The sequence below is a fragment of the Poecilia reticulata genome, chromosome 1, assembly GCF_904066995.2.
Source record: "Poecilia reticulata chromosome 1, P_reticulata-male-v2, whole genome shotgun sequence".
Lineage (NCBI taxonomy): Eukaryota > Metazoa > Chordata > Actinopteri > Cyprinodontiformes > Poeciliidae > Poecilia > Poecilia reticulata.
In genome coordinates, this window is record NC_088830.1 from 33828045 (window position 1) to 33850996 (window position 22952).

The window sequence follows — 22952 nt, forward strand, 5'->3', positions numbered from 1 at the left end:
GTGGTGCATTGTGTGTGTGTGTGTGTGTGTTTGTTGCATTGTGTGTGTGTGTGTGTGTGGTGCATTGTGTGTGTGTGTGTGTGTGTGTTGCATTGTGTGTGTGTGTGTGTGTGTGTTGCATTGTGTTTGTGTGTGTGTGTTGCATTGTGTGTGTGTTTGTGTGGTGCATTGTGTGTGTGTGTGTGTGTGTGTTGCATTGTGTGTGTGTGTGTGTGTGTGTGTGTGTGTGTGTGTGTGTGGTGCATTGTGTGTGTGTGTGTGTTGTGTGTGTGTGTGTGTGTGTGTGTGTGTGTGTGTACCGTCCCGCTGTGTCTTTAAAGTGTCTATGCTAAAATCCTTCTTGGAGTTTTCCAGACTGGAACAGACAAATTACTAAAGTTTTTTGTACTGTTGTAAACAATCTCCCCTTCTGTTCAAATTTATAATGGACACATTGTTGATGTTACTATTATAAAATAACTTGCAATTAAGTTTTGGCAAAGATCAAAGTAATTTTCACAGGTAACTTAGTTACTTTCCGAATCAAGTAATCTAACTAAGTTACTTCTTCAAGGAGTAATCTAATCCGATTACTGGGTCAGTGAGACGGGTCCGAAGATTCATCTCTTATTCCTGATCATCATTCTTTGATAAATGAAATGTCCATAACATGCTTCATGTCTTTTACAATATTACTGACCAGCAGCATAAACACCAGCTCCCCCTAGAGGTCTGGAGGACTTCTGCCTTGTGGAGCGGTTTCAGCGTTTCGTACTTGCTGCTGTTTTTTTAGCTGAAGCTTTTTTCCTTTTGGTTCCATTTCCTGTTTCTACCGTCTGGAGGATGGAGCTGCAGAAATATTCACACCTTTGAACCGCCTCACGTTGTTCTTATACTTGGTGGCGGCAGCATCATGCTACGGGGAAGAGCCTGGGACAGCCAGAGGCGCTGTTAGCTAAAGCTAAAAGAAACCAGGAGAAATATTCCGTAAATCCAGGAAAATTCTCCAGGTTCAGGAAAAGCAGCTGCTGGGAGGAAACCATCCGTTGCCACGGCGACGCTCTTATTTCTGGCCCGGTGGGTTATTTCTGCTGCCTGGTTCTGTCTGGCCCAGTTTCCCACACCATTTCAGTTTGGGCCCACTGGTTTCCCTGAAGATTTCTGCAGCAGCCGCTCTTCATCACTCGCTCTGCTCATCATCATCATCATTTCAGTCTTAAATGTTTCATTTCCACTTTTTCTTCTTAAATTAATAAATGGGGTTTTGTTGTTCAGAATGATTAATCATCAAATCTGAATTTATGAACCAAAGGAGAATAATTTAACTTATTAAATATTACAGTTTGATTTAAAAACCCGATGTCAACTTCAAAATAATTTAATCTACCAAAGGAGGAAATAAAGAATAAACACTTTTCAATACAAAGTGTCAACATATTTGGTTTCTGCTTTTTTAAATAACTGACTAAATAAACTCTTATTGGTGGGATTATTTACATTATTATATTTTTCTAAATCCTTCTGATCAGGAAATCCATGTGGGCTCTTTCAAAATAAAAGCATGTGCGTCGTTTAGCGGGTTTTCTGCCCTGATGTGTTGAAGATGCTCATCATGTGATCATAAAGCTGCGGTGACTCCATGTTTGCAGGTCGCAGCCTGCATGCAGCAGCTGCAACAACACCACTATACGCTCCCAGCAGCCGTTGCCCTGCGGGCGTTTCACATGCAAATAGGGGGTTAGACGGAGCACGCTGCAGTAGAGAAGCTCTTACCCAGGTCCGCTCTGAGCTTTTCCAGCTCCGACGACAGATCCTTCTTCTTCTTTAAGGTTTCCTCTCGCTGCAGAGAAAACAGAGAGCCGGTAAGAGGCCAGAGAAACTCGACGTCTGCAGCTGATCATCAGCCCACAAAGTGATTTTATTCTAGTTACATGAAAAATGTGTTCAAACTTTATTTACCATTTTAGTTGCCTAAAGGCAGGCTGCACACTAATGCTTTACTTATAAACCCTAAAAACAAATAATTTTATTAGAAGACTTATTGCGACAAAATAAAAAATATTTTAAAAAACTGACAGAAAATATAATTTTAACTCCGTGATTCACTAGGAAATATTATCTGGGAAATGTTAACGCAGTAAGAGATCAGATGATTGATCATCTCTTCTTCACTTCAGCCGTTCAGTGAAGTTGTAGTTTCTATAACTAGTTTATATAGCTATAAAAAAAATTGTTTAAAAACACTTAGCTTAGCTTCTGTTTAGCCTGGTTCAGTTTAGCTAATGCTAAGAACAATCTAGTTTTCTCAGCTCCTACATTAATTTGCATTACAAAGCTAATAGGCTACCTTAATGCTATTCTGGTCTAGTTTAAAGTCACTGAGTTTATTCTGTGTGATTTTAACCCATCTTAGCTTAGCTTTGATTAGCTTAGCCTATTGGCCTCATTCAACCCAGGTTAGCTTAGCCTATATTAGCTTAGGTTATATTAAATAGGATTACTTAAGCTTGGCTTAGCAAACCTGTGACTTCTCTTGACCGACATTATTTGATATTTTCTCAGTTTATTTTCCTGCACCTTATCTTATGTTAGGCTACCTTTGTTAATTAGCTTAGCCTAACTTAGTTAAGCCAACATCACCTTTAAAAAAATGAAGGAAAAAGATCCTATTATAACCTGCGTAACTTTTATTTTAGCTTCGGCTAGCTTAGCTATAATTAGCTTAGCCTACATCAGTTTGGGTTTAATTAAATGGGATTAAACAGTATTATGACTTATTTTGACTGACATTATTTAATCTTTTATTTATTTATGTTTCTTTTAGCTTAGGTTGCATGACGGTATGTAGCCTTACTTACTTTAGCTTAGCTCGCTTAACCTTCCTTAACTCGTGTTTTTTTAGCTTAAGCTAGTTTTTGTTTTGTTAGTTTAGTCATTACAGAGTTTAGCCCAGAATCACTGGGATTTTTTAGTTTAGCTTCGCTTTGATTAATTTATCTCATCTTGGATTAACTTTGATAATTTAATCTTGAGGATGAAATAATCCTTCCATCCGTTTGTTTTAAATAATCCAAATCTGGAACATTTTCTGCTCAGGTGCTGGACTGGATTCAGTTTCAGTGGAAAAGCCGCAGAATCCAAAAAGTCGTGATGAGCCGTTGTTGAGGTTAAAACCACCAGGAACCGGTCCAATGTTTCCACAGCAGAGCGGAGCCGAGTCCGGATCTGTTTACACAACAGCTCCACGCTGCCGACCCGAACCGACCCGACCCGACCCGGCAGAACTCCTTTCAGCTGCAGGAGATTCCTCTCTCCGACCCGAAACAAAGTTTGAAGGAAATCCATGTTTAACATTCTGTGTTTTCGTTGAATCCGTTCTGACCGGGTTCTAGCAGAACCTCTGCTCCTGAAATGGATCAGCCAACCGGTTCCTCTGTTTACACTCGGAAACATGAAGCGGCTCGGAAAACATCGGAACCACGTTTCCTCTGCAGAGTCCATGCATGAAGAGCCGCTTCTCTCCAGAACCCGATAGAGGTCTGGTTCTGGTTCTGGTCCGGGAGTTCAAACAAAGCGTCTCAGATCAAATCAGAGATAAGAGATGAAAGAGCAGCAGGTCCGACCCACATCCTGATCCCGACCAGAACCCAGTGACTTCATGACAGCAGCTGTGAAAACAGCGACCAGAACCGGACCCACCTTCCGCCTCCTGCTGCGCCGGTTCTGGAGGCTCCGGCTGGACCTGCCTGGGGCTTTGCTCTCCGTGGTTCCCATGTTTCAGCGGCCAGCAGCTCTGGAGCCTCGGTCCGCCCTCCTACCTGTTCCTCCTCCTGCAGCCGGGATCCGCAGGAATGCCGGTCATTCCCGCTCCGCCTCGTCACAAACCGGCGCGCCTGCATTGGAGGCATTCCTGCCTCACCGCCTTCACAGTTTATTTCTGTCAGGTGCTGAGCGGGAGGAGGGAAACTGGAAGCCATGATGGGGCCAACCTGATGATTCAATGAGCCATCTGTCTCTGAGAGAAGATCTTTGTTCGATTAATCGACTAGTTTTGGTTGGTCCAATGATCCAGAACCACCACAGATTCTGTTTGATTCCGCAGGAAAACCCAGTGATGCTCTCTGGCTCCCCCTGGAGGCTCCCTGTGGTATTCCCAGTGGAAACCCTCCGGGAATCTCTGACAAGTTAAATCTTCTCCTAAGAAAGGAAAACTGCTGCCAACCTCCAGACGTTGTCTCTATAGTCAGCAGCTTTTCAGACCCTCTGGTGACTCAAAACAAAACTTGTGACAAATGAAGCAAATTAAATTCAAACAAAGACAGAAACTTAAAGGGGAAATTTAAACTGCGAGACCAAAATCATTTGCTTGGACGAGTCGGGTCGCGTTTCTTTAACCAGCCAGCAGAACAGAGAAAACCAGAGAGAACTCCATGTTCTCATGATCCGTTTATGGTTAAATATGGGGGACAGCAGTTGACCTTAAAGAAAGGTTTAGAAGTTAGCGCCCTGCTGCGCTCCCATCAGTCACTCATCCTGCATTTAGCAGAGCTACTGAAACTCCACTTATACTGTATAAAATCACAGGAAGAAGTAATAAAATCACAATAAAAACAGAACTAAATGCTGAGCGCTGACTCATCATGCAGCGTTGGGTTCTAACGGGCCTGAACCCGGCCGCTTTCAGCCCATCATCAGCTCAGTCATGCACGGTTCTGTCGCTGACAGATTTCACTGAACGGAAGAGAGACGAGCTAAAGCCGATCAGGGGATCGTTTTCCTGCAGCAGTCGCAGTGCCGACCCAGTGAGGTTCTGCTGCGGTTCTGCAGGAAACCTTGATCAGCAGCAGATCAGGTAAATCTCCAGGCTTCAGAGAAAACTCGCTGCTGCAGAATCAGGAAGGTTATCTGGACACACGAAGGAATTTTTATGAGCCCTCGGTTGCATAACAACGCCGGCTCGTCTGAATGCAGGTCGGGTCGTAAAAGTGGAGATAATGATGGACTTTCACTGCAACGCGCGGCGCTGGCGGCTCGTCCTGACATCCAGACACAGAACCACTCAGAATGAATCCCCTGGGGAGGATCAGAGCTGGCGGTGAGATTATTCACAGCCCATCGGCTCGGATCAACAGAACCGGAGCAGGAACAGGTTCCAGCAGGAAACTGCTCCGAGGAACACTTTTAACCGTTTTATTATTAGTCAGAGCAAAGCTCTGCTATGGGAGCAAATATTTACTGAACAGCCTCTGCATCCAGGATGTGGAGATCCTGCTGCTCCCGGCCAATCAGCAGCCAGAATCAGCCAACCAGCAGCCAGAATCAGCCAATCAGCAGCCAGAATCAGCCAGTCAGCAGCCAGAATCAGCCAATCAGCAGCCAGAATCAGCCAACCAGCAGACAGAATCAGCCAATCAGCAGCCAGAATCAGCCAGTCAGCAGCCAGAAGAAGCCTGCAGCAGCCAATCAGCAGTCAGAATCAGCCAGTCAGCAGCCAGAATCAGCAGCCAGAATCAGCCAATCAGCAGCCAGAATCAGCCAACCAGCAGCCAGAAGAAGCCTGCAGCAGCCAGTCAGCAGCCAGAATCAGCAGCCAGAATCAGCCAATCAGCAGCCAGAAGAAGCCTGCAGCAGCCAATCAGCAGCCAGAATCAGCCAATCAGCAGCCAGAATCAGCCAGTCAGCAGCCAGAATCAGCCAGTCAGCAGCCAGAATCAGCCAGTCAGCAGCCAATCAGCAGCCAGAATCAGCCAGTCAGCAGCCAGAATCAGCCAGTCAGCAGCCAATCAGCAGCCAGAATCAGCCAGTCAGCAGCCAATCAGCAGCCAGAATCAGCCAGTCAGCAGCCAATCAGCAGCCACAATCAGCAGCCAGAATCAGCCAATCAGCAGCCAGAATCAGCAGCCAGAATCAGCCAACCAGCAGCCAGAATCAGCAGCCAGAATCAGCCAATCAGCAGCAACAACTGATCAGACATATTTTTCAGACTCAAACTGATTGGGAGTTGATGCCCTGCACAGGATGGTGAGAGGAGCTGAGATCAGGATCTGATCGATTATAGATTAGATAGATTATAACTATGAACCTGCTGCCTGGAGGTGAACATTACAACAATTACACATTTTGAGTTCTCTACTTGGCGTCTGGTCTTGCAGCCATGGCTCATCAACGCTTTGTGCTGCACTTGCCTACCAAGATGGCGGTTCAGCGGCGCGGATCACTTCCGCTTCAGGCTTGTGGGAACTATGTACATTTTTTAAATCAACAGCCCGGCTGTTGTTGATTTGGTTGACAACATTCCTTCCTTTGTTGTCAACTTGTCATTTTCTCAATAAAGTTTCTCTGAAAAACAAAGGAAATGGAACTTCCGCATAAACAGACTTCAGAATAAGAGCATGAAAATAATCGTTTAGCCACCAAAATTTCAAAACAAATGTTGAACAAATGTTAAACTGAAAGTTTACAAAAATTCCAAACAAATTAAGAATTTATCTGGAAAACTAAATTCAGGGGAAGCTAAGAGTGCTAATCGTTTTCAAAGCTAGCTAAAGCGCTAAAAGTTAGCCTCCAGCATTAGCACAATTAGTGAAGGTGTGCCACTACTGCTACAGCTTCAGGTATTCAAACAGAAAATGTTTTCATGATCTGCAGAGGCGCTCAGAATATTTTGTCTTTTTCATCATTTTAAAGCAGCAACCAGAGAACAGATCTAATGATCTAATGATCCAATGATGATCCAGCAGGTAAAATCTACATGCTGGGAAAACATGATGAAATCAGGAAGAGTTGATGATTTTGGCAAACCATTCGTCAAAAATTAAATTTCCTTTATAGCTACAGATGATTTCTGTCTGATTCTAATGTGGATTTTTCATCAACTCAACCAGAGAAATGAGAGCAAACTGGGTTTTACACAAGAACCAGGCTGAAAAAGAAAACCTTGCTCGCTGAGCTCTGGGTTAAGGGAAGGTTTGGATCATTCAGTAGAGACCATCTCAGGTTAATCGCAGCCTGGTTGTTGCCACGACGTCCATCATCGCGCTGCGTTTCAGCAGCTTGTTTCTGGGTGAGGACAGAAACCCGTCCCATCTCCTTAATGACAGGCTGCGGCGCCGGCCGCCGCAGGGCAGGGAGGCGTGGAACTGATATCTGATGGTTTCCACTCATTTAGCTCTGTTTGGGCCGACCGGTAATGAACGAGCCCAAACAGGAGCGGAGAGGAGGCTCCTCTGTTTGGGAACATCTGAAGTGTGACAGGTTAGGAATCTGCTCAGCAATCACCAAGCTGCAAAACCTCCAGATGACAAAGATCAGCTCCCAGCTGGGAACCAGCTAAAAGACCCTTTCAGGTCAGAGGTCACGCTCTGCCTCCAGAGGAAGTGGTTCATCTTCAGCAGGGAGGAGCATCTGGTTCCATGTTCACCTGAAGGTCCTGAACCGCGACTGAAGGGGATCGTCGTCGTCGAGCTTCTTTACCTCACAGAGAGTCAGCTGAGGTGGATCTGAAATTTACCCTCACAGGTTATCCAGGCAGGAAACCAGGTGAGCTCTGAGGAGTCGGCACTGAGCTCAACATGATGCTTAGCTGGATGCTAAGGGTCTCCAACAACAAACCTTCAGAAAATGAGCTCCAGGTTCCTCCTCAGATGCATTAGTCTTCCAGTCATGATAGCTTGGTGACGTCAGCAGACACCTGAAACGTTCAGCAGGAAAATGTTCCTGTATACCAGTTTGACCAGTCAACTTCGGTGCAATGCAGAGGTTCCTCTCCAGCGGTAAAAAGAACGTAAACACTGTGTGTGAGCTTGTTGGAAGGTGGAGAAGCTAGCATGCTAGTAAAACGTCCATCTGGATCTTTCTCAAAGCGAAAGGAGGCCTGGAAGCAGAGGAGCAAACCACTCGGAGGATTCAAACCCAGACGTTTGGTCCGTTCCAGCGGATTCATGACGGGTCAAACGCCACAGAATGCATCAAACTTACATCAAACAATCCAAACCCCGTTAAAGTCAGAACGTCTTTGGACTTTGGCAGCTTTTCTTCCCGGTTTCGGCCCAGAACTTTGTTTTCAGAGGAACATCAGGTAAAGCAGAAGCTTCCGTACCTCAGAGAACAGATGCTGGATGACAGCGGCCAGCGCCTCCACCTTGCGGTTCCCCTGGACCAGAAGCCTCCTCAGCTGGACGATGGCCTGGTTCTTCCTCTCCACCTGCTCTTTGTTCTGGTTCGGCTTCGCCGGCGCCGCTCCAGGGCGGGATGCGTGCTGCGGCCGGGGCCCGTGCTTAGGGCTGGACCGTGACCCGGTTCTGGCTTTGAGCCCCGGACCGGTGGGTGCAGCGGACCCGGATGTGGCGCTGGAGCCATCAGGGGTCGGGACTGGGAGAGCTGGTGTTACTGGGCTGTTGGCGTTCAGAACATCTGGTGCCTGAGGACAGAAAACGTCAGATTTAGATAAAATCCTTCAATCTGAACCAAAGCAGGCGGTGCTGCTGGACGTACCGGCTCAGCTGGGAGGTTCTGCTGGTTCTGCTGGTTCCCTGTGGTGATCTGGGAGCCGCCGCCGCTCGCGGGTCTCGTCGCCGGCTTGTTTTTGTCCACTGCAAGAGAACGTCGAGGCGTTAGCGTCCGAGAAACGTTCAGCATGGCGTCCGCACAAACCCAAACCCTCCTCCTCCAGACATGAGAGAGAAAACAACACGGCCGACCCGCCTGGTTCCGAGGAAACACGCCCCACGCTCAGGCTCACACTGATGCATGATGGGAGGCCGAGGTAGTGATGGGCGACATTAAGCAGTCCATTACCAGAGCAGAAACATTTAGAGCTTCCTCTGAATGCATCCATTTACCGATCGACCGTCGGCTCCTCTGGGTTCTGGTTCTGACTCACCGGCCGGGTGGAAACTGCAGCCGTCTGCAGATATCTGAGCTTCAAACGACATGAAACTGGACCGGGCTGCAGCAGGACCAAGAGCTAAAAGGTCCACAAGCAGCTGATTGGATCAGAACCAAACAAACCAGCAGAACTAAAGCTGAGACATTTTGTCACAGTTTGATATTTCAGACAAAAACAACAACTATTAATCAAACTCACCAGCTCTGAGCTTCTTGCATCAATCTGGTGTTTTATAACCAAAATAACAGATCAAACCAATAAATATATTTGTATATTTATTCAAGGATTTAGCAGAAAAAAGGATTTTTGAAATGAAAATGTTTATCTTGTCGACATATAGCTTTCAATTAAAATGTGATAATTGGCCTTTCACAATAACACGTCTATTAATTGTCCCAGAAGTTGGGGTGCTGTGGTGGCGCAGGGGCTCAGCAACCCACACATGGAGGCCCCAGTCCTCGACGCAGCCGTCACAGGCTCGATTCCCAGCCTTGGCAACCCTCGCCGCATGTCCTCCCCCTCTCTCATTACCCAACTAACGATCAAATAAAGGCCACTAGAGCCAAAAACATGTCCCAGAAGTTATTCCCGTAAATGATAATATTGTTGTTTTGAGACCATTTTCCAGTAATATGATGTTAACAGCATAATAATTAAAGAACTTGTCGATAAACTTTAAATAGAAATGAACGTTTGACACTGAAGAGCAGAGAACGTTTCTCCATCTTTAGCATCAAGCTGCATGTTTCCTCCGGGGGCTCCTCTAAATCAGAAGCAGAGTGAGACCTCTCACTCCTCTGGGATCTAGGCTCAGACTTTAAATCAAAAGCCGAGAAGCGTCTCCTTTAGTTTCAGGCAAACACCGCCCCCTGCTGGCGGCCGCTGAGCAGGACAACATGGCTCAAGCCTGCCGTTTCTCTACGGTTTGGTTATTTTAGGATCAATGTGAATCAATCCTGATCGATCATTTACTAACAGTTTCATCCCTCATTCAGGGATTCTGGCTTCTTCACAGCGTCTGAACCGGGTCAGAACCGGACCAGACGTTCAAGCGGAGAGCTGTCAGATTTAACAACACACCTTTGATTTCTCTTGATAATGAACAGAGAAACACATCGACATCCAGAAATCTGTTCAATACGAGCCATAAACCATTACTAATTATGATCAGCAGCTTTTCATAATGAGCTGCTGCTTTTCTGCTCTTCCCCTTGTGACTGATGAGCACTGGGCACCGCTAACTGTAAAGCTAGCTGCGCTAACAGTAAAGCTAGCTGCGCTAACTGTAAAGCTAGCTGCGCTAACTGTAAAGCTAGCTAAAGCTAGCTGCGCTAACTGTAAAGCTAGCTGCGCTAACTGTAAAGCTAGCTAAAGCTAGCTGCGCTAACTGTAAAGCTAGCTGCGCTAACTGTAAAGCTAGCTGCGCTAACTGTAAAGCTAGCTAAAGCTAGCTGCGCTAACTATAAAGCTAGCTGCGCTAACTGTAAAGCTAGCTAAAGCTAGCTGCGCTAACAGTAAAGCTAGCTGCGCTAACTATAAAGCTAGCTGTGCTAGCTGCGCTAACTGTAAAGCTAGCTGCGCTAACTGTAAAGCTAGCTGCGCTAACTGTAAAGCTAGCTGCGCTAACTGTAAAGAAGAACCAAAAACACTCGTTCAGCTAACAGTAAAGCAGATGATTGACTCTGTTGGTTCTGAATGAATCTGATGTTTTGCTTCTTCTGAACTGATGGAAAATCTGTGAAAATACGAAGTTTCAGTTTGTTGAGGGGAAAAATGTTCCAGTCTTATTAAAATTCGTGACACGTTTTTATCCGGATTTTACTGTAATCTTCACAAAAAGCTTCAGAAAACCTGGATAGTGATGCAGTTCGGATCAAAGCATGAAACCCGGACAGGTGAGAGGTGAAGGCAGGGGAGGCCAAGTGGGTCCTGGAGGCCCGGCATCCTGCATGTTTTATTCTCTGCCTGGTTTAACGCACCTGGATCCAATGATGCTCATGCTGAGAAGGTTGGTGCTGCCACCAGAGAGAGAACCAGAACATGCAGCATGCCGGGCCTCCAGGACCCACTTTGGACCCCCTGGATTAGGGACTTCATGTAGGAAGGTGTGCTGAGGTGAGTTAGTACCTGGAGCCTCTCTGGCTGAAAGGCAGAGCTGCTGAGCCCAGACTGGAGGAGAGACCAGACAGTTAGCATGCAGGGCCGACAACACGACGAAGAGCGAGGAAAACCAGGGAGGAAGAGGAGGAAGAGGAAGAGGAGAGACCAGACAGTTAGCATGCAGGGCCGACAACACGACGAAGAGCGAGGAAAACCAGGGAGGAGGAGGAGGAAGAGGAGAGACCAGACAGTTAGCATGCAGGGCCGACAACACGACGAAGAGCGAGGAAAACCAGGGAGGAGGAGGAGGAAGAGGAGAGACCAGACAGTTAGCATGCAGGACCGACAACACGATGAAGAGCGAGGAAAACCAGGGAGGAAGAGGAGGAGGAGGAGGAGGAAGAGCAGGAGGAGGAGGAAGAGCAGGGAGGAGGAGGAAGAGGAGAGACCAGACAGTTAGCATGCAGGGCCGACAACACGACGAAGAGCGAGGAAAACCAGGGAGGAAGAGGAGGAAGAGGAAGAGGAGAGACCAGACAGTTAGCATGCAGGGCCGACAACACGACGAAGAGCGAGGAAAACCAGGGAGGAAGAGGAGGAAGAGGAAGAGGAGAGACCAGACAGTTAGCATGCAGGACCGACAACACGACGAAGAGCGAGGAAAACCAGGGAGGAAGAAGAGGAGGAAGAGGAGGAGGAAGAGGAGGAGCATCAGATGAGCCTTCAGCTTTAAACACTTTGCTTCTCCATGAACATTTCAGCGACGGTTCATCTGCAGCCTCAGCAGCATTAAGGTTACATCACTATTATTATCATTGTTACTGTTCTGGTTCTGCTGGACCCAGTACGATCAGAACCGTTCAGAACTTCCTGCAAACGGAGCAGCTGGATGATCCGACACAGCGTCGGCTCTTACCGTTACCACGGTAACAGGCGTCCTCTCCGCGATCCGACCGGACTGAACGGTTACCTAGCAACAGCTTCCTTTCTGCCCTGGCTTTTACCTGGACGGCGACGACAGGAAGGAGAGCCAGACGTTTACATACACCTGATCAAAAGACACGCCCAGTCTTCGTTCCTCCGGTCCGAAGCCGGATCAGAACCGAACGACTCCGGCTTCACGCCAGAACAAATGATTTCAGTTTCCCAGAAGGCTCATTAATGAGAGAATCTGTTTTTTCTCCCTGCAGTAAATCAGCACCACACAGCATGATGCTGCCACCGCCGTACTTCAGTCAGGATGACGAGCATCCCCGGCTCCCTCCAGACGTGACGCCACACCGAACCGTCCGGTCCGGTTTCAGACGTTTCTCCCTGCAGGCTCCAAACTGCAACCTGATTGTTTGTTTCAAAATGTTCTGAGAAAGTTTACATTTAGCTAAAAATACTCCAGTAACCGTTTCCACACTGAGCAGGGTTCATAGGTGACCCGGTGACCCGCTGACCCGGCGACCCGCTGACCCGGCGACCCGGTGAGGGGAAAAGATGCGTTTACTGACCAGAAGAAAATCGGATTATCAAGTTTCTGACTCTTTAACGCATCTGAAGGAAAATATCCCAGTTTTCTAACTTTCAGATTATTTAAATCTGTTTCTACTTAAAAATCCTAAATTTACCAATTATAAGAGAAAACCTTGAGATTAGAAACCCGTCTAGAATCTGGATGAATTCTAGGAAGGTTATTTTAATATTCAGGGATTAACGTCATTAAATCTTAAAAATTATTTAGATCCGATTTTTACATTTCAGTGTAAAAATATAAAATAAAAATGATATAAATGCTGAACTCCAGATTTGAAGATAAAAGGACATCTCCGGCGTAACGATCTGTTCTGGGCCGTGGGATTATAATCCGGCAGCAGATTACGGGCCGCCTCGGCTGCAGCTGGATGACAAGCTGACCTACATCCAGCGGGGAAACGGGTCTGTGGATCCCGACCCAGAAAACACGCAGCGGCGGCCAAACACGTGCCGCCGCGCTCAGCTGGACGAATCCTCCCAGAGGAGCCGCTCTGAACAGAACCGGGTCCATCTGGGCCAGAACCCAGCCGGAGCGGTCCAAACACGGCTCTTAATCCAGGCGAAACGTTCAAGATGGAGGAATTAACCACTAATCTGGATGAGAAACATGAAATCAGATGGGATCTGAAATATTTGGTTCTGACCAGAACAAACCACAATTTACCGTCCAGAACCAGAATTTCTTAAAGGTCCAGTTTACAGTTAAAGGGCCGGTATCGCGTTAAATCAGTGTTTTTATCTTTCCCTCATCGGAAATCCTTTAATCTCCATGGCAACGGGGTGCTGTGGTGGCGCAGGGGTTCAGCACAACCCACATATGGAGGCCTCAATCCTCGACGCGGTTCGCCGGTTCGATTCCCGGCCTGATGACCTTTGCTGCACGTCTTCTCTTCTCTCATTACTAACTTTCCTGTCAATTAACTATCAAATAAAGGCCACTAGAGCCAATGAAACCTTTAAAAAAAATTAAATCTCCATGGCAACCAGTCAGCTAAACGCCTGGTGGGCCTAGCCCCGCCTCCGAGGCGCAGCTCCTCCCCCACTCAGCTCCTCCAGACTAGCCAGCAGGAATTAGCAAACAGCTGCTGAGCTCATTATAGGAGCTGCTGCTCAGAGCAACGCTGGGAAAAACGCTAAAGGGTTAATGGAGCAGCCATGTCGGATGACTTCCTGGAGGCGGAGCTTCAGAAAGAGCAGGATCTTTTAAAGAGACAGAGACCCAATTTCAAGTCGTTTAATCAGGAAGTCAAATATCTTTTAGGTCATATTTGACACATGTAGCATTTTAATAACAACTGACAGTAACATAGTTACATGATTGTGCTATAAAATGGCCGCCATGTGCTGGAAGACACCGGCCCTTTAAATCTTGTTTAGCATCAATATTTGACTGATTCAACCTGTTAGGTTAAAGGTCCAACCTGGTGGCTAAAACGCAGAACTACAAGCAACCGATTTTCTACCAGGTGACACCAGAATGTGACCTCTGACCTCCTCTCGCGGTGGGACGCTTCGTCAACGGTCTACCAGAGTAATGCAACCACTGCTGCCCTCTGGTGGCGACTCAACGTGTAGTTTATTAAATAAAGAGCAAACTGGTTCAGTTTAAACTCAGTTAGCTAAAAGGCAGAAGCAGCATGTACTGATCTACTTCCTGATTCACAGCTTTACTTCGGGGTCAAAGGGCGCCAGACACGACACGGGCCATAAATCTGTGCTTTAAAATGTAAGGAAATGTCTGAACTGAGGCCATTTTCAGACATTAAGATTCATTTACACCTTAAAGATTATTTAAAAACTATGGAGAGAAATTAGCTCCAATATTATTGAAAGCAAAGAACATCTAAAAAATGCATGACTGAGGAAGAGGAGGAGGCGAAGGACGGAGCACGTCCTGTTCATGTCGCATGGCGCCGCTGAAACAGCCGGCGGCCATCTTTATTCGCTGCTGAGCCACTCGTGCAGAAAGCGTCCGCGCTCGTCCGCCTGAACGCAACTGACAGGCAGAGCTAAAGGGACGATGCACACAATACTGCAGGCAACAATGGCTGCTGAGGAAGAGGAGGAGGAGGGAGGGCTGGGGGTTAGACCGACATCACAAACAGCGAGAGGAAGAGGATGGCTGGCTCATGATGAAGATGAGAGGAATGAAACCCAAACAGATTTAAGAACGACGACCTGATCAACCAAAACGACGCGGATCGAGTCGCCGGGTGTGGCGCCATAAGCTCCGCCCACAGGATGGGGGAGACGGTCGCCATGGGGACCAAAGGAGGAGGGAGACTGGGATAAACTGGGACAGACTGAGACAAACTAAGAAAACATGAAACAACAATAAATAACCTCAGACAAACTTGGACAAAAAAGGACAATTTGGGGGAAAGTGGAACAAACTGGAGGGAAGTGGGTCAAAGTGGGATAAACTGGGAAAAGCTGAAATCTATGAAAGTGACAGAGAAAAGGATGATAGGAGAAGATGAGAGAGGACAGCAGTTGGATGGTGGTTGAATGGTTGGGTGGTTGAATGGTTGGGTGGTTGAATGGTTGGGTGGTGGCTGGATGGTGTTGGATGGTGGTTGGAGGTTGAATGGTTGGGTGGTTGGATGGTGTTGAATGGTTGGGTGGTTGAATGGTTGGGTGGTTGAATGGTTGGATGGTGGCTGGATGGTGTTGGATGGTGGTTGGAGGTTGAATGGTTGGGTGGTTGGATGGTGTTGAATGGTTGGATGGTGGTTGAATGGTTGGATGGTGGTTGAATGGTGTTGAGTGGTTGGATGGTGGTTGAATGGTTGGTGGTTGAGTGGTTGGATGGTGGCTGGATGGTGTTGGATGGTGGTTGGAGGTTGGATGGTGGTTGAATGGTTGGATGGTGGTTGAATGGTTGGATGGTGGTTGAATGGTTGGGTGGTTGAATGGTTGGGTGGTTGAATGGTTGGATGGTGGCTGGATGGTGTTGGATGGTGGTTGGAGGTTGAATGGTTGGGTGGTTGGATGGTGGTTGAATGGTTGGATAGTGGTTGAATGGTTGGATAGTGGTTGAATGGTTGGATAGTGGTTGAATGGTTGGGTGGTTGAATGGTTGGGTGGTTGAATGGTTGGGTGGTTGAATGGTTGGATGGTGGTTGGAGGTTGAATGGTTGGGTGGTTGGATGGTGGTTGAATGGTTGGATAGTGGTTGAATGGTTGGATAGTGGTTGAATGGTTGGATAGTGGTTGAATGGTTGGATGGTGGTTGAATGGTTGGGTGGTTGAATGGTTGGGTGGTTGAATGGTTGGATGGTGGCTGGATGGTGTTGGATGGTGGTTGGAGGTTGAATGGTTGGGTGGTTGGATGGTGGTTGAATGGTTGGATGGTGGTTGAATGGTTGGATGGTGGTTGAATGGTGTTGAGTGGTTGGATGGTGGTTGAATGGTTGGGTGGTTGGATGGTGTTGGATGGTGGTTGAATGGTTGGGTGGTTGGATGGTGGTTGAATGGTTGGTGGTTGAGTGGTTGGATGGTGGCTGGATGGTGTTGGATGGTGGTTGGAGGTTGGATGGTGGTTGAATGGTTGGATGGTGGTTGAATGGTTGGATGGTGGTTGAGTGGTTGGGTGGTTGGATGGTGGTTGAATGGTTGGTAGTTGGATGGTGGTTGAATGGTTGGGTGGTTGGATGGTGGTTGAATGGTTGGTGGTTGAGTGGTTGGATGGTGGCTGAGTGGTTGGGTGGTTGGATGGTGGTTGAATGGTTGGTGGTTGAGTGGTTGGATGGTGGCTGGATGGTGTTGGATGGTGGTTGGAGGTTGGATGGTGGTTGAATGGTTGGGTGGTTGAATGGTTGGATGGTGGCTGGATGGTGTTGGATGGTGGTTGAATGGTGTTGAATGGTGGTTGAATGGTTGGATGGTGGTTGAATGGTTGGGTGGTTGGATGGTGGTTGAATGGTTGGGTGGTTGGATGGTGGTTGAATGGTTGGATAGTGTTGGATGGTGGTTGAATGGTTGGATGGTGGTTGAATGGTTAGGTGGTTGGATGGTGTTGAATGGTTGGATAGTGGTTGAGTGGTTGGTGGTTAAGTGGTTGGATGGTGGTTGAATGGTTGGATGGTGGTTGAATGGTTGGATGGTGGTTGAATGGTTGGATGGTGGTTGAGTGGTTGGTGGTTAAGTGGTTGGATGGTGGTTGAATGGTTGGATGGTGGTTGAGTGGTTGGTGGTTAAGTGGTTGGATGGTGGTTGAATGGTTGGATGGTGGTTGAGTGGTTGGATGGTTGTTGAATGGTTGGATGGTGGTTGAATGGTTGGATGGTGGTTGAATGGTTGGATGGTGGTTGAGTGGTTGGTGGTTAAGTGGTTGGATGGTGGTTGAATGGTTGGATAAGTGTTGGATGGTGTTGAGTGGTTGGATGGTGGTTGAGTGGTTGGTGGTTAAGTGGTTGGATGGTGGTTGAATGGTTGGATGGTGGTTGAATGGTTGGATAAGTGTTGGATGGTGTTGAATGGTTGGATGGTTGTTGAATGGTTGGATGGTGGTTGAATGGTTGGATGGTGGTTGAATGGTTGGATGGTGGTTGAGTGGTTGGATGGTGGTTGGATTGTGGTTGAATGGTTGGATGGTGGTTGAATGGTTGGATGGTGGTTGAATGGTTGGATGGTGGTTGGATGGTGGTTGAATGGTTGGATGGTGGTTGAATGGTTGGATGGTGGTTGAATGGTTGGATGGTGGTTGGATGGTGGTTGAATGGTTGGATGGTGGTTGAATGGTTGGATAAGTGTTGGATGGTGTTGAGTGGTTGGATGGTGTTGGATGGTGTTGGATGGTTGGATGGTGGTTGAATGGTTGGATGGTGGTTGGTTGAATGGTTGGATGGTTGGATGGTGTTGGATGGCCGGCCGGGTCCAGACCTGCGTGGAACACCACTGTGTTTTTCCTGCATCCTGACAGAAGCTGCAGGTTTCGGAAAAGTCCTTTAGCCGTCAGCTTCACATGGAAGTTGGACAACGAGAGTCTGGGAGACCAGAGCATTGTCTCGCCTCCGGGTCGCCTCCGGGTCGTCTCCGGGTCGTCTCCGGGTCGTCTCCTAGTTGGTCTCCGGGTCGGTCACCGGGTCGCCTACGTCTCGCCTCCGGGTCGTCTCCGGTTCGCCTACGTCTCGCCTCCGGGTCGTCTCTGGGAGGATTCAGGTCCTCGGGATAAATCAGCACCAAGGTTGTTTCGTCCCTCAGACGAAGAAACGTCCAGCCTAGATAAACCCGGGGTTCCGACCGACTGGGTCTTCGTCCGTCTCTCCAACTGAAACCGAGTTTCTCAGATTCATGCAGGAATCAGAGTCCGTTAATCTTCCAGCTGCTCTTCGTCACACTGAAGCCACAGAAAAGCAGGAAAAACACAAACGTACGACAAGGAGGAGGAGGAGGAGCGTTTCTGTTGTACGACTCGGAGAGGACGGAGAAAATGGCGCCAAAAACAGTCGACTTCTTCTCCTCCGTCGCTCAGGTGGAAAAACAAGAAGAAAAGAGGGAGAGAAACAGAGATGGAGGAAGAGGAAATCCTCTCTGTTCCCTCAGTTTGTTTCGCGATTCACACAAAGACAAGCGCGTCCACCACCCCTCTGCTGCTGCAGCTCTGCTGGGCAAACAGAGGGAGGAGGAGGAGGAGGAGGAGGAGGAGGAGGAGGAGGAGGAGGAGGAGGAGGAGGAGGAGGAGGAGGAGGGGATGGAATAATCTCCCTCCACTTTCCCTCCATTTAAAGAGCCACATAAATCAAACTGGTGATGAAAGGAGCCCAGAGGAGACTGAACACACACACACACACACACACACACACACACACACACACACACACACACACACACACACACACACACACACACACACACACACACACACACGCCTCTGCCAGCAGCAGGTTGAGTAGAAAAGACCCAAACGTTCAGTAAAACTCTTCAAGGGACAGAGTGTGGACATGAGGACAGAGTGTGGACATGAGGACAGAGTGTGGACATGAGGACAGAGTGGACATGAGGACAGAGTGTGGACATGAGGACAGAGTGTGGACATGAGGACAGAGTGTGGACATGAGGACAGAGTGGACATGAGGACAGAGTGTGGACATGAGGACAGAGTGGACATGAGGACAGAGAGTGGACATGAGGACAGACGGACGTCCTCATGTATTACTCAGTAATCCAACATGACTTCCTGCCCCAGTAATCAGATTACAGTCAGCCATTCCAGTTACTCCGTTATTTTCCTCAGGAAACGGATTTGTTGTCGTTTTCGTCTCAGATGAAAAACCAGCAGACAAACCAGCAGAGAGAGGGGAGCGTTTTCTACCAGAAAACATTAAATATTTAGTTTATATCATCGCTAACAACGACGACATCCAGGTCACAAAGTGCTGCTGGTACCGACTTACAAACACTGGAGACAGAAAAACTGGAGCACGAAAAATCCCCCTGGTGGAGAATGGAGGAACTGCTGGGCAAAGTTTTCATCATTTATTCATTTAAACACCATTAATTGTACTTTATTATAAGAAAGAGAAAGCAGAAATCCTGTCATGATCAGAAATTTATCACGGTAAATGATACGAGGAGCCACTACCAATCGATCCCAGAGCAGGCTTAGTAGCCGATTACTGATGCATCGATCGCAGCCACTTGAATAAAGTAACACTGAAACAGCATGCAAAAAAATTACTTTCAAAGAATGTCTTATTGTATTTACATTATTTCTAGGTTTAAAATTAATGTTTAAAATTATAATATTTAAATCTGTCTATTGTAAACATTTTTCTGTCGACTCGTGCAGAATGAAATCAGCTCAGATCAGGAGCTGCTGGGCCCCGGATGGACAATAAAACCCATAAAACCACACAGCTTCCAAAGTACGCCATCAATATTTGAATAAAACTCTTGGAGTCGCAACACGGCTCAGCCAACATGACGGAACAAAACCCACCAGGTGGTGGCAGCAGAGAGCTGCGACTAAAATTCTGGAGCTAGCCGTTAGCGAGACGCTGTTAGCGAGACGCCGCTAGCGAGACGCCGTTAGCAAGACGCCGCTAGCAAGACGCCATTAGCGGAAAGCAGGAAAACCGGCTTCAACAAGCAGCCAGAGATATTATGGGATGGATTAGATCAGAGCAACTTCATGGGTTAGAATGGCCTAGTCAAAGTCCAGACCTCAATCCACCCGATAACAGATATTCTCCATCCATCCGGACTCAGGAATCTGATCCAGCAGCGCCCCCAGCTGGCAGAGGGCGTAGCTTCACCTTCAAGGTTTATAAACTTGTAACTGCTGCATGTTTTTAGATTCCTTCATATTAAAGTTCAGTAGAAGAAAAAACCCGATGAGACGTTAAACTGCAGACGGTAAACGGAGCAGCGTTCAAAGAATCCATAAAGTCTGACTTCAAAACCACAGACAGGCTTTGAAGTCCTCAGCCAATCAGAGCCAGGCATGCCGCTGCATGCTAAAGGCGTTAGCGAGGCGTTAGCGAGGCGTTAGCGAGGCGAAGGAGCCGGCGGCGAGGAGGCCGGCGGCTCGCTGCGGACGGACCGCAACCGGCCCAGAAATACACAGTAAACACGTTCAAACGCCAATAAATCCAACATGCAGGAACAAAAACGAAACGTCTTCAGGTCAGAGTGTAAAACCAGCAGATTAAAGGAGGATTTCTCATATTCAGGATCGTCTGATATGAAAACTAAATGTTTATTAGTGTTGCAGTTGTCCGTTTCTGTGGTTCAGCTCAAACTCAAAGGATAATTACAGAGGAACATTCAGTCATCATAATCCAGATTATTAAAACTGCCCTAATCTAGAGACTTTCAGAAATTATGACAATGTTTTTCATTTCCTCTCACATAATAAACTTAAATATTAAGTTTAGCTTTAATATAGTTTCCTCCATACTAAATATTTAGCTTGTTAGCTTAATGCTAAATATTTAGCTTGTTAGCTTAATGCTAAATATTTAGCTTGTTAGCTTAATATTCAGCCTGAGCTAAATATCAAATCAGGAAGTAAATCAGGGTAAATATTGAATTTGCTAACTTATTACTTAGCTTTGAACTAAATAGTTAGAAAGCTAAATATTAACAACCAATCCAGATGAAGGTTCTCGTGTTTCCATGACAACAACCCGTTTCTGGAAGCCCCGCCCCCTGCCTCTCAGGTGGCTTACCTGTGCTGTTCAGGCGACTGAGCCGGGTCGAGCCGTTCCTCTGCAGCGCGGGCTTAGCCGACCCGGACGGCGCCGCCTTCGCCGCCGGCTGGCCGCCAGGAGTTCTGTTGGAGTTCTGGTTGGTGCCGGTCAGGCTCTTCAGACCTGCAGGTCCAACAGAGGAAACGTCAAACACCATCACCTCTGACTGGAGTCAGAACCGGGTCAGAGAGAACCGGGTCTGTCAGTACCGGGTCAGAGAGAACCAGATCAATCAGAACCAGATCAGTCAGAACGGGACCCGTCAGAACTGGGTCAGTCTGAACCCAATCAGTCTGAACCGGGTCAGTCAGAACTGGGTCAGTCAGAACCGGGTCATCAGTCAGAACGGGATCCGTCAGCTGTACTCGTTTCTGCAGAATCAGCCGGTTCTGCTCCGACGGTCCCACCTGTTCTGGATCACATGGTTCTGACCCAGACGCAAACATCTGCCCGGCAACCGACCCAGTTGATAATCCCTCAAGGGTCAAAGGTCACATGTGGAGGGAGGATCATCACCGCTGCAGCCGTCGCCATGAAATCAGTCCTGATTTCAACTCTGAAACCAGAACCAGAACCAGAACCAGAGCGATCCTGGCGCCATCGTTCTGCCGGTGGTACCGGACCTGGAGGTTCTGGAGGTTCTGCCTACCTGTCCCGGTTTAAAGCCTCCTCACCTGTCGTCGCCCTGGCCTGCAGAGACGGCGCTCTGCCCCTCATGGCGGCCGCCGGAGGCTTGGGGGCGGAGCAGGACGAGCCGTCACTGGGAGCACTGGGAGCACTGGTGCTGCCTCTGCTGGGCGGCTCATCGGGTTTCGACCCGGCAGGAGACGGAGCTGAAGGAGAGAAAACGCTCCAGGTTCAACCAGCATCACATTCCTCCATTTTCATTCGGGTCTCATTTCATTACGGAAAAACCTTCGCTGGTCTTAAAGGGCCAGTAGCCTCTGTTCTCCAGACACGCGGCGGCCATTTTATAGCATAATCAAGTAACTATGTTACCTTCACATAGTTAAATCAAATATGAAGTTTAGGACTTCCTGCTTTAACACCTTGAAATTGGGCCTCTGTCTCTTTAAGAAACTCCTCTGTCTGAAGCTCCGCCTCCAGGAAATCCTCCAACATGGCTCCTCTAATAACCCTGTAACGTTTTTACCAGCGCTGCTCTGAGCAGCAGCTCCTATGATGGCTCCGCAGCTCCAGCTGTTTGCTGCTGGCTAGTCTGGAGGAGCTGAGAGGGGGAGGAGCTGCGCCTCGGAGGCGGGGCTAGGCCCACCCAGGCGTTCTGCAGCTGGATGGTTTGTGACGAGGGAAAAACGTGAAACCATGACGGAGAAATAAAGTAGATTTTACATGATACTGTAAAGGGACATTCCATGAAGTTTATTTTTTCTTTAATTGAATTTCTACATGAAGCGTCTTTTTTTTTTGTTTTTCTTCTTGACCCTTGACCTGGAAGAAGGTAGATGTTACATCTCAGGTGAACCTCGTTCCCGTTTCCAACCACAGAACCAGAACCAGAACCAGAACCCGGCCGGTCTGATCGGAGAGCATGAATCACGCCGATCCATCTGTGTGGAGGCGTTTCAACACCTCCGCTGCTCTAAGGGTCAGCGTCACCATGGCAACCAGCTGGCTCCAACGCAGCCTGGTTTCCGTGGCAACCCCATCACACCATGTGTGAAAAGAGAAAGTCAAAAAGATGTTTACAAGATCAACTCCACTCCTGGAGGAAGAAAAGGCAAAATATACGAATAAAAACCTTCACTGACCCCGACCTTTACCCGGCCTTTCAGGTAAAGGTCGACCTTTACCTGACCTTTACCCGACCTTCCCCCAAAAAGTCGACCTTTCAGAGGCCGACCTTTACCCAAAAAGTCGACCTTTCAGGTAAAGGTCGACCTTTACCCGACCTTTACCCGACCTTTACCCGACCTTTACCCGGCCTTTCAGGTAAAGGTCGACCTTTACCTGAAAGGCCGGGTAAAGGTCGACCTTTACCTGACCTTTACCCGACCTTCCCCCAAAAAGTCGACCTTTCAGAGGCCGACCTTTACCCAAAAAGTCGACCTTTCAGGTAAAGGTCGACCTTTACCCGACCTTTACCCGACCTTTCAGGTAAAGGTCGACCTTTACCTGACCTTTACCCGACCTTCCCCCAAAAAGTCGACCTTTCAGAGGCCGACCTTTACCCAAAAAGTCGACCTTTCAGGTAAAGGTCGACCTTTACCCGACCTTTACCTGACCTTTACCCGCCCTTCTCTTGTTTAAGT

General features: G+C 47.8%; 1 protein-coding gene across 4 annotated transcripts in view; it reads right to left on the reverse strand.

The window, feature by feature from the left end:
• LOC103473192 (uncharacterized) overlaps positions 1-22952 on the reverse strand; it is a 47289-nt gene that overhangs the window by 5609 nt on the left and 18728 nt on the right. For 3 of the 4 annotated variants that reach the window (XM_081611826.1, XM_081611821.1, XM_081611825.1), the window contains exons 6-10: positions 21357-21515; positions 20662-20805; positions 8473-8570; positions 8078-8398; positions 1753-1819 (exon numbers count right to left, since the gene is read on the reverse strand). In XM_081611826.1, coding sequence (XP_081467952.1) covers positions 1753-1819; positions 8078-8398; positions 8473-8570; positions 20662-20805; positions 21357-21515 — 789 coding nt within the window. The remainder of the gene's footprint in view (positions 1-1752; positions 1820-8077; positions 8399-8472; positions 8571-20661; positions 20806-21356; positions 21516-22952) is intronic. The other variant, XM_081611831.1, reaches the window with a different exon arrangement.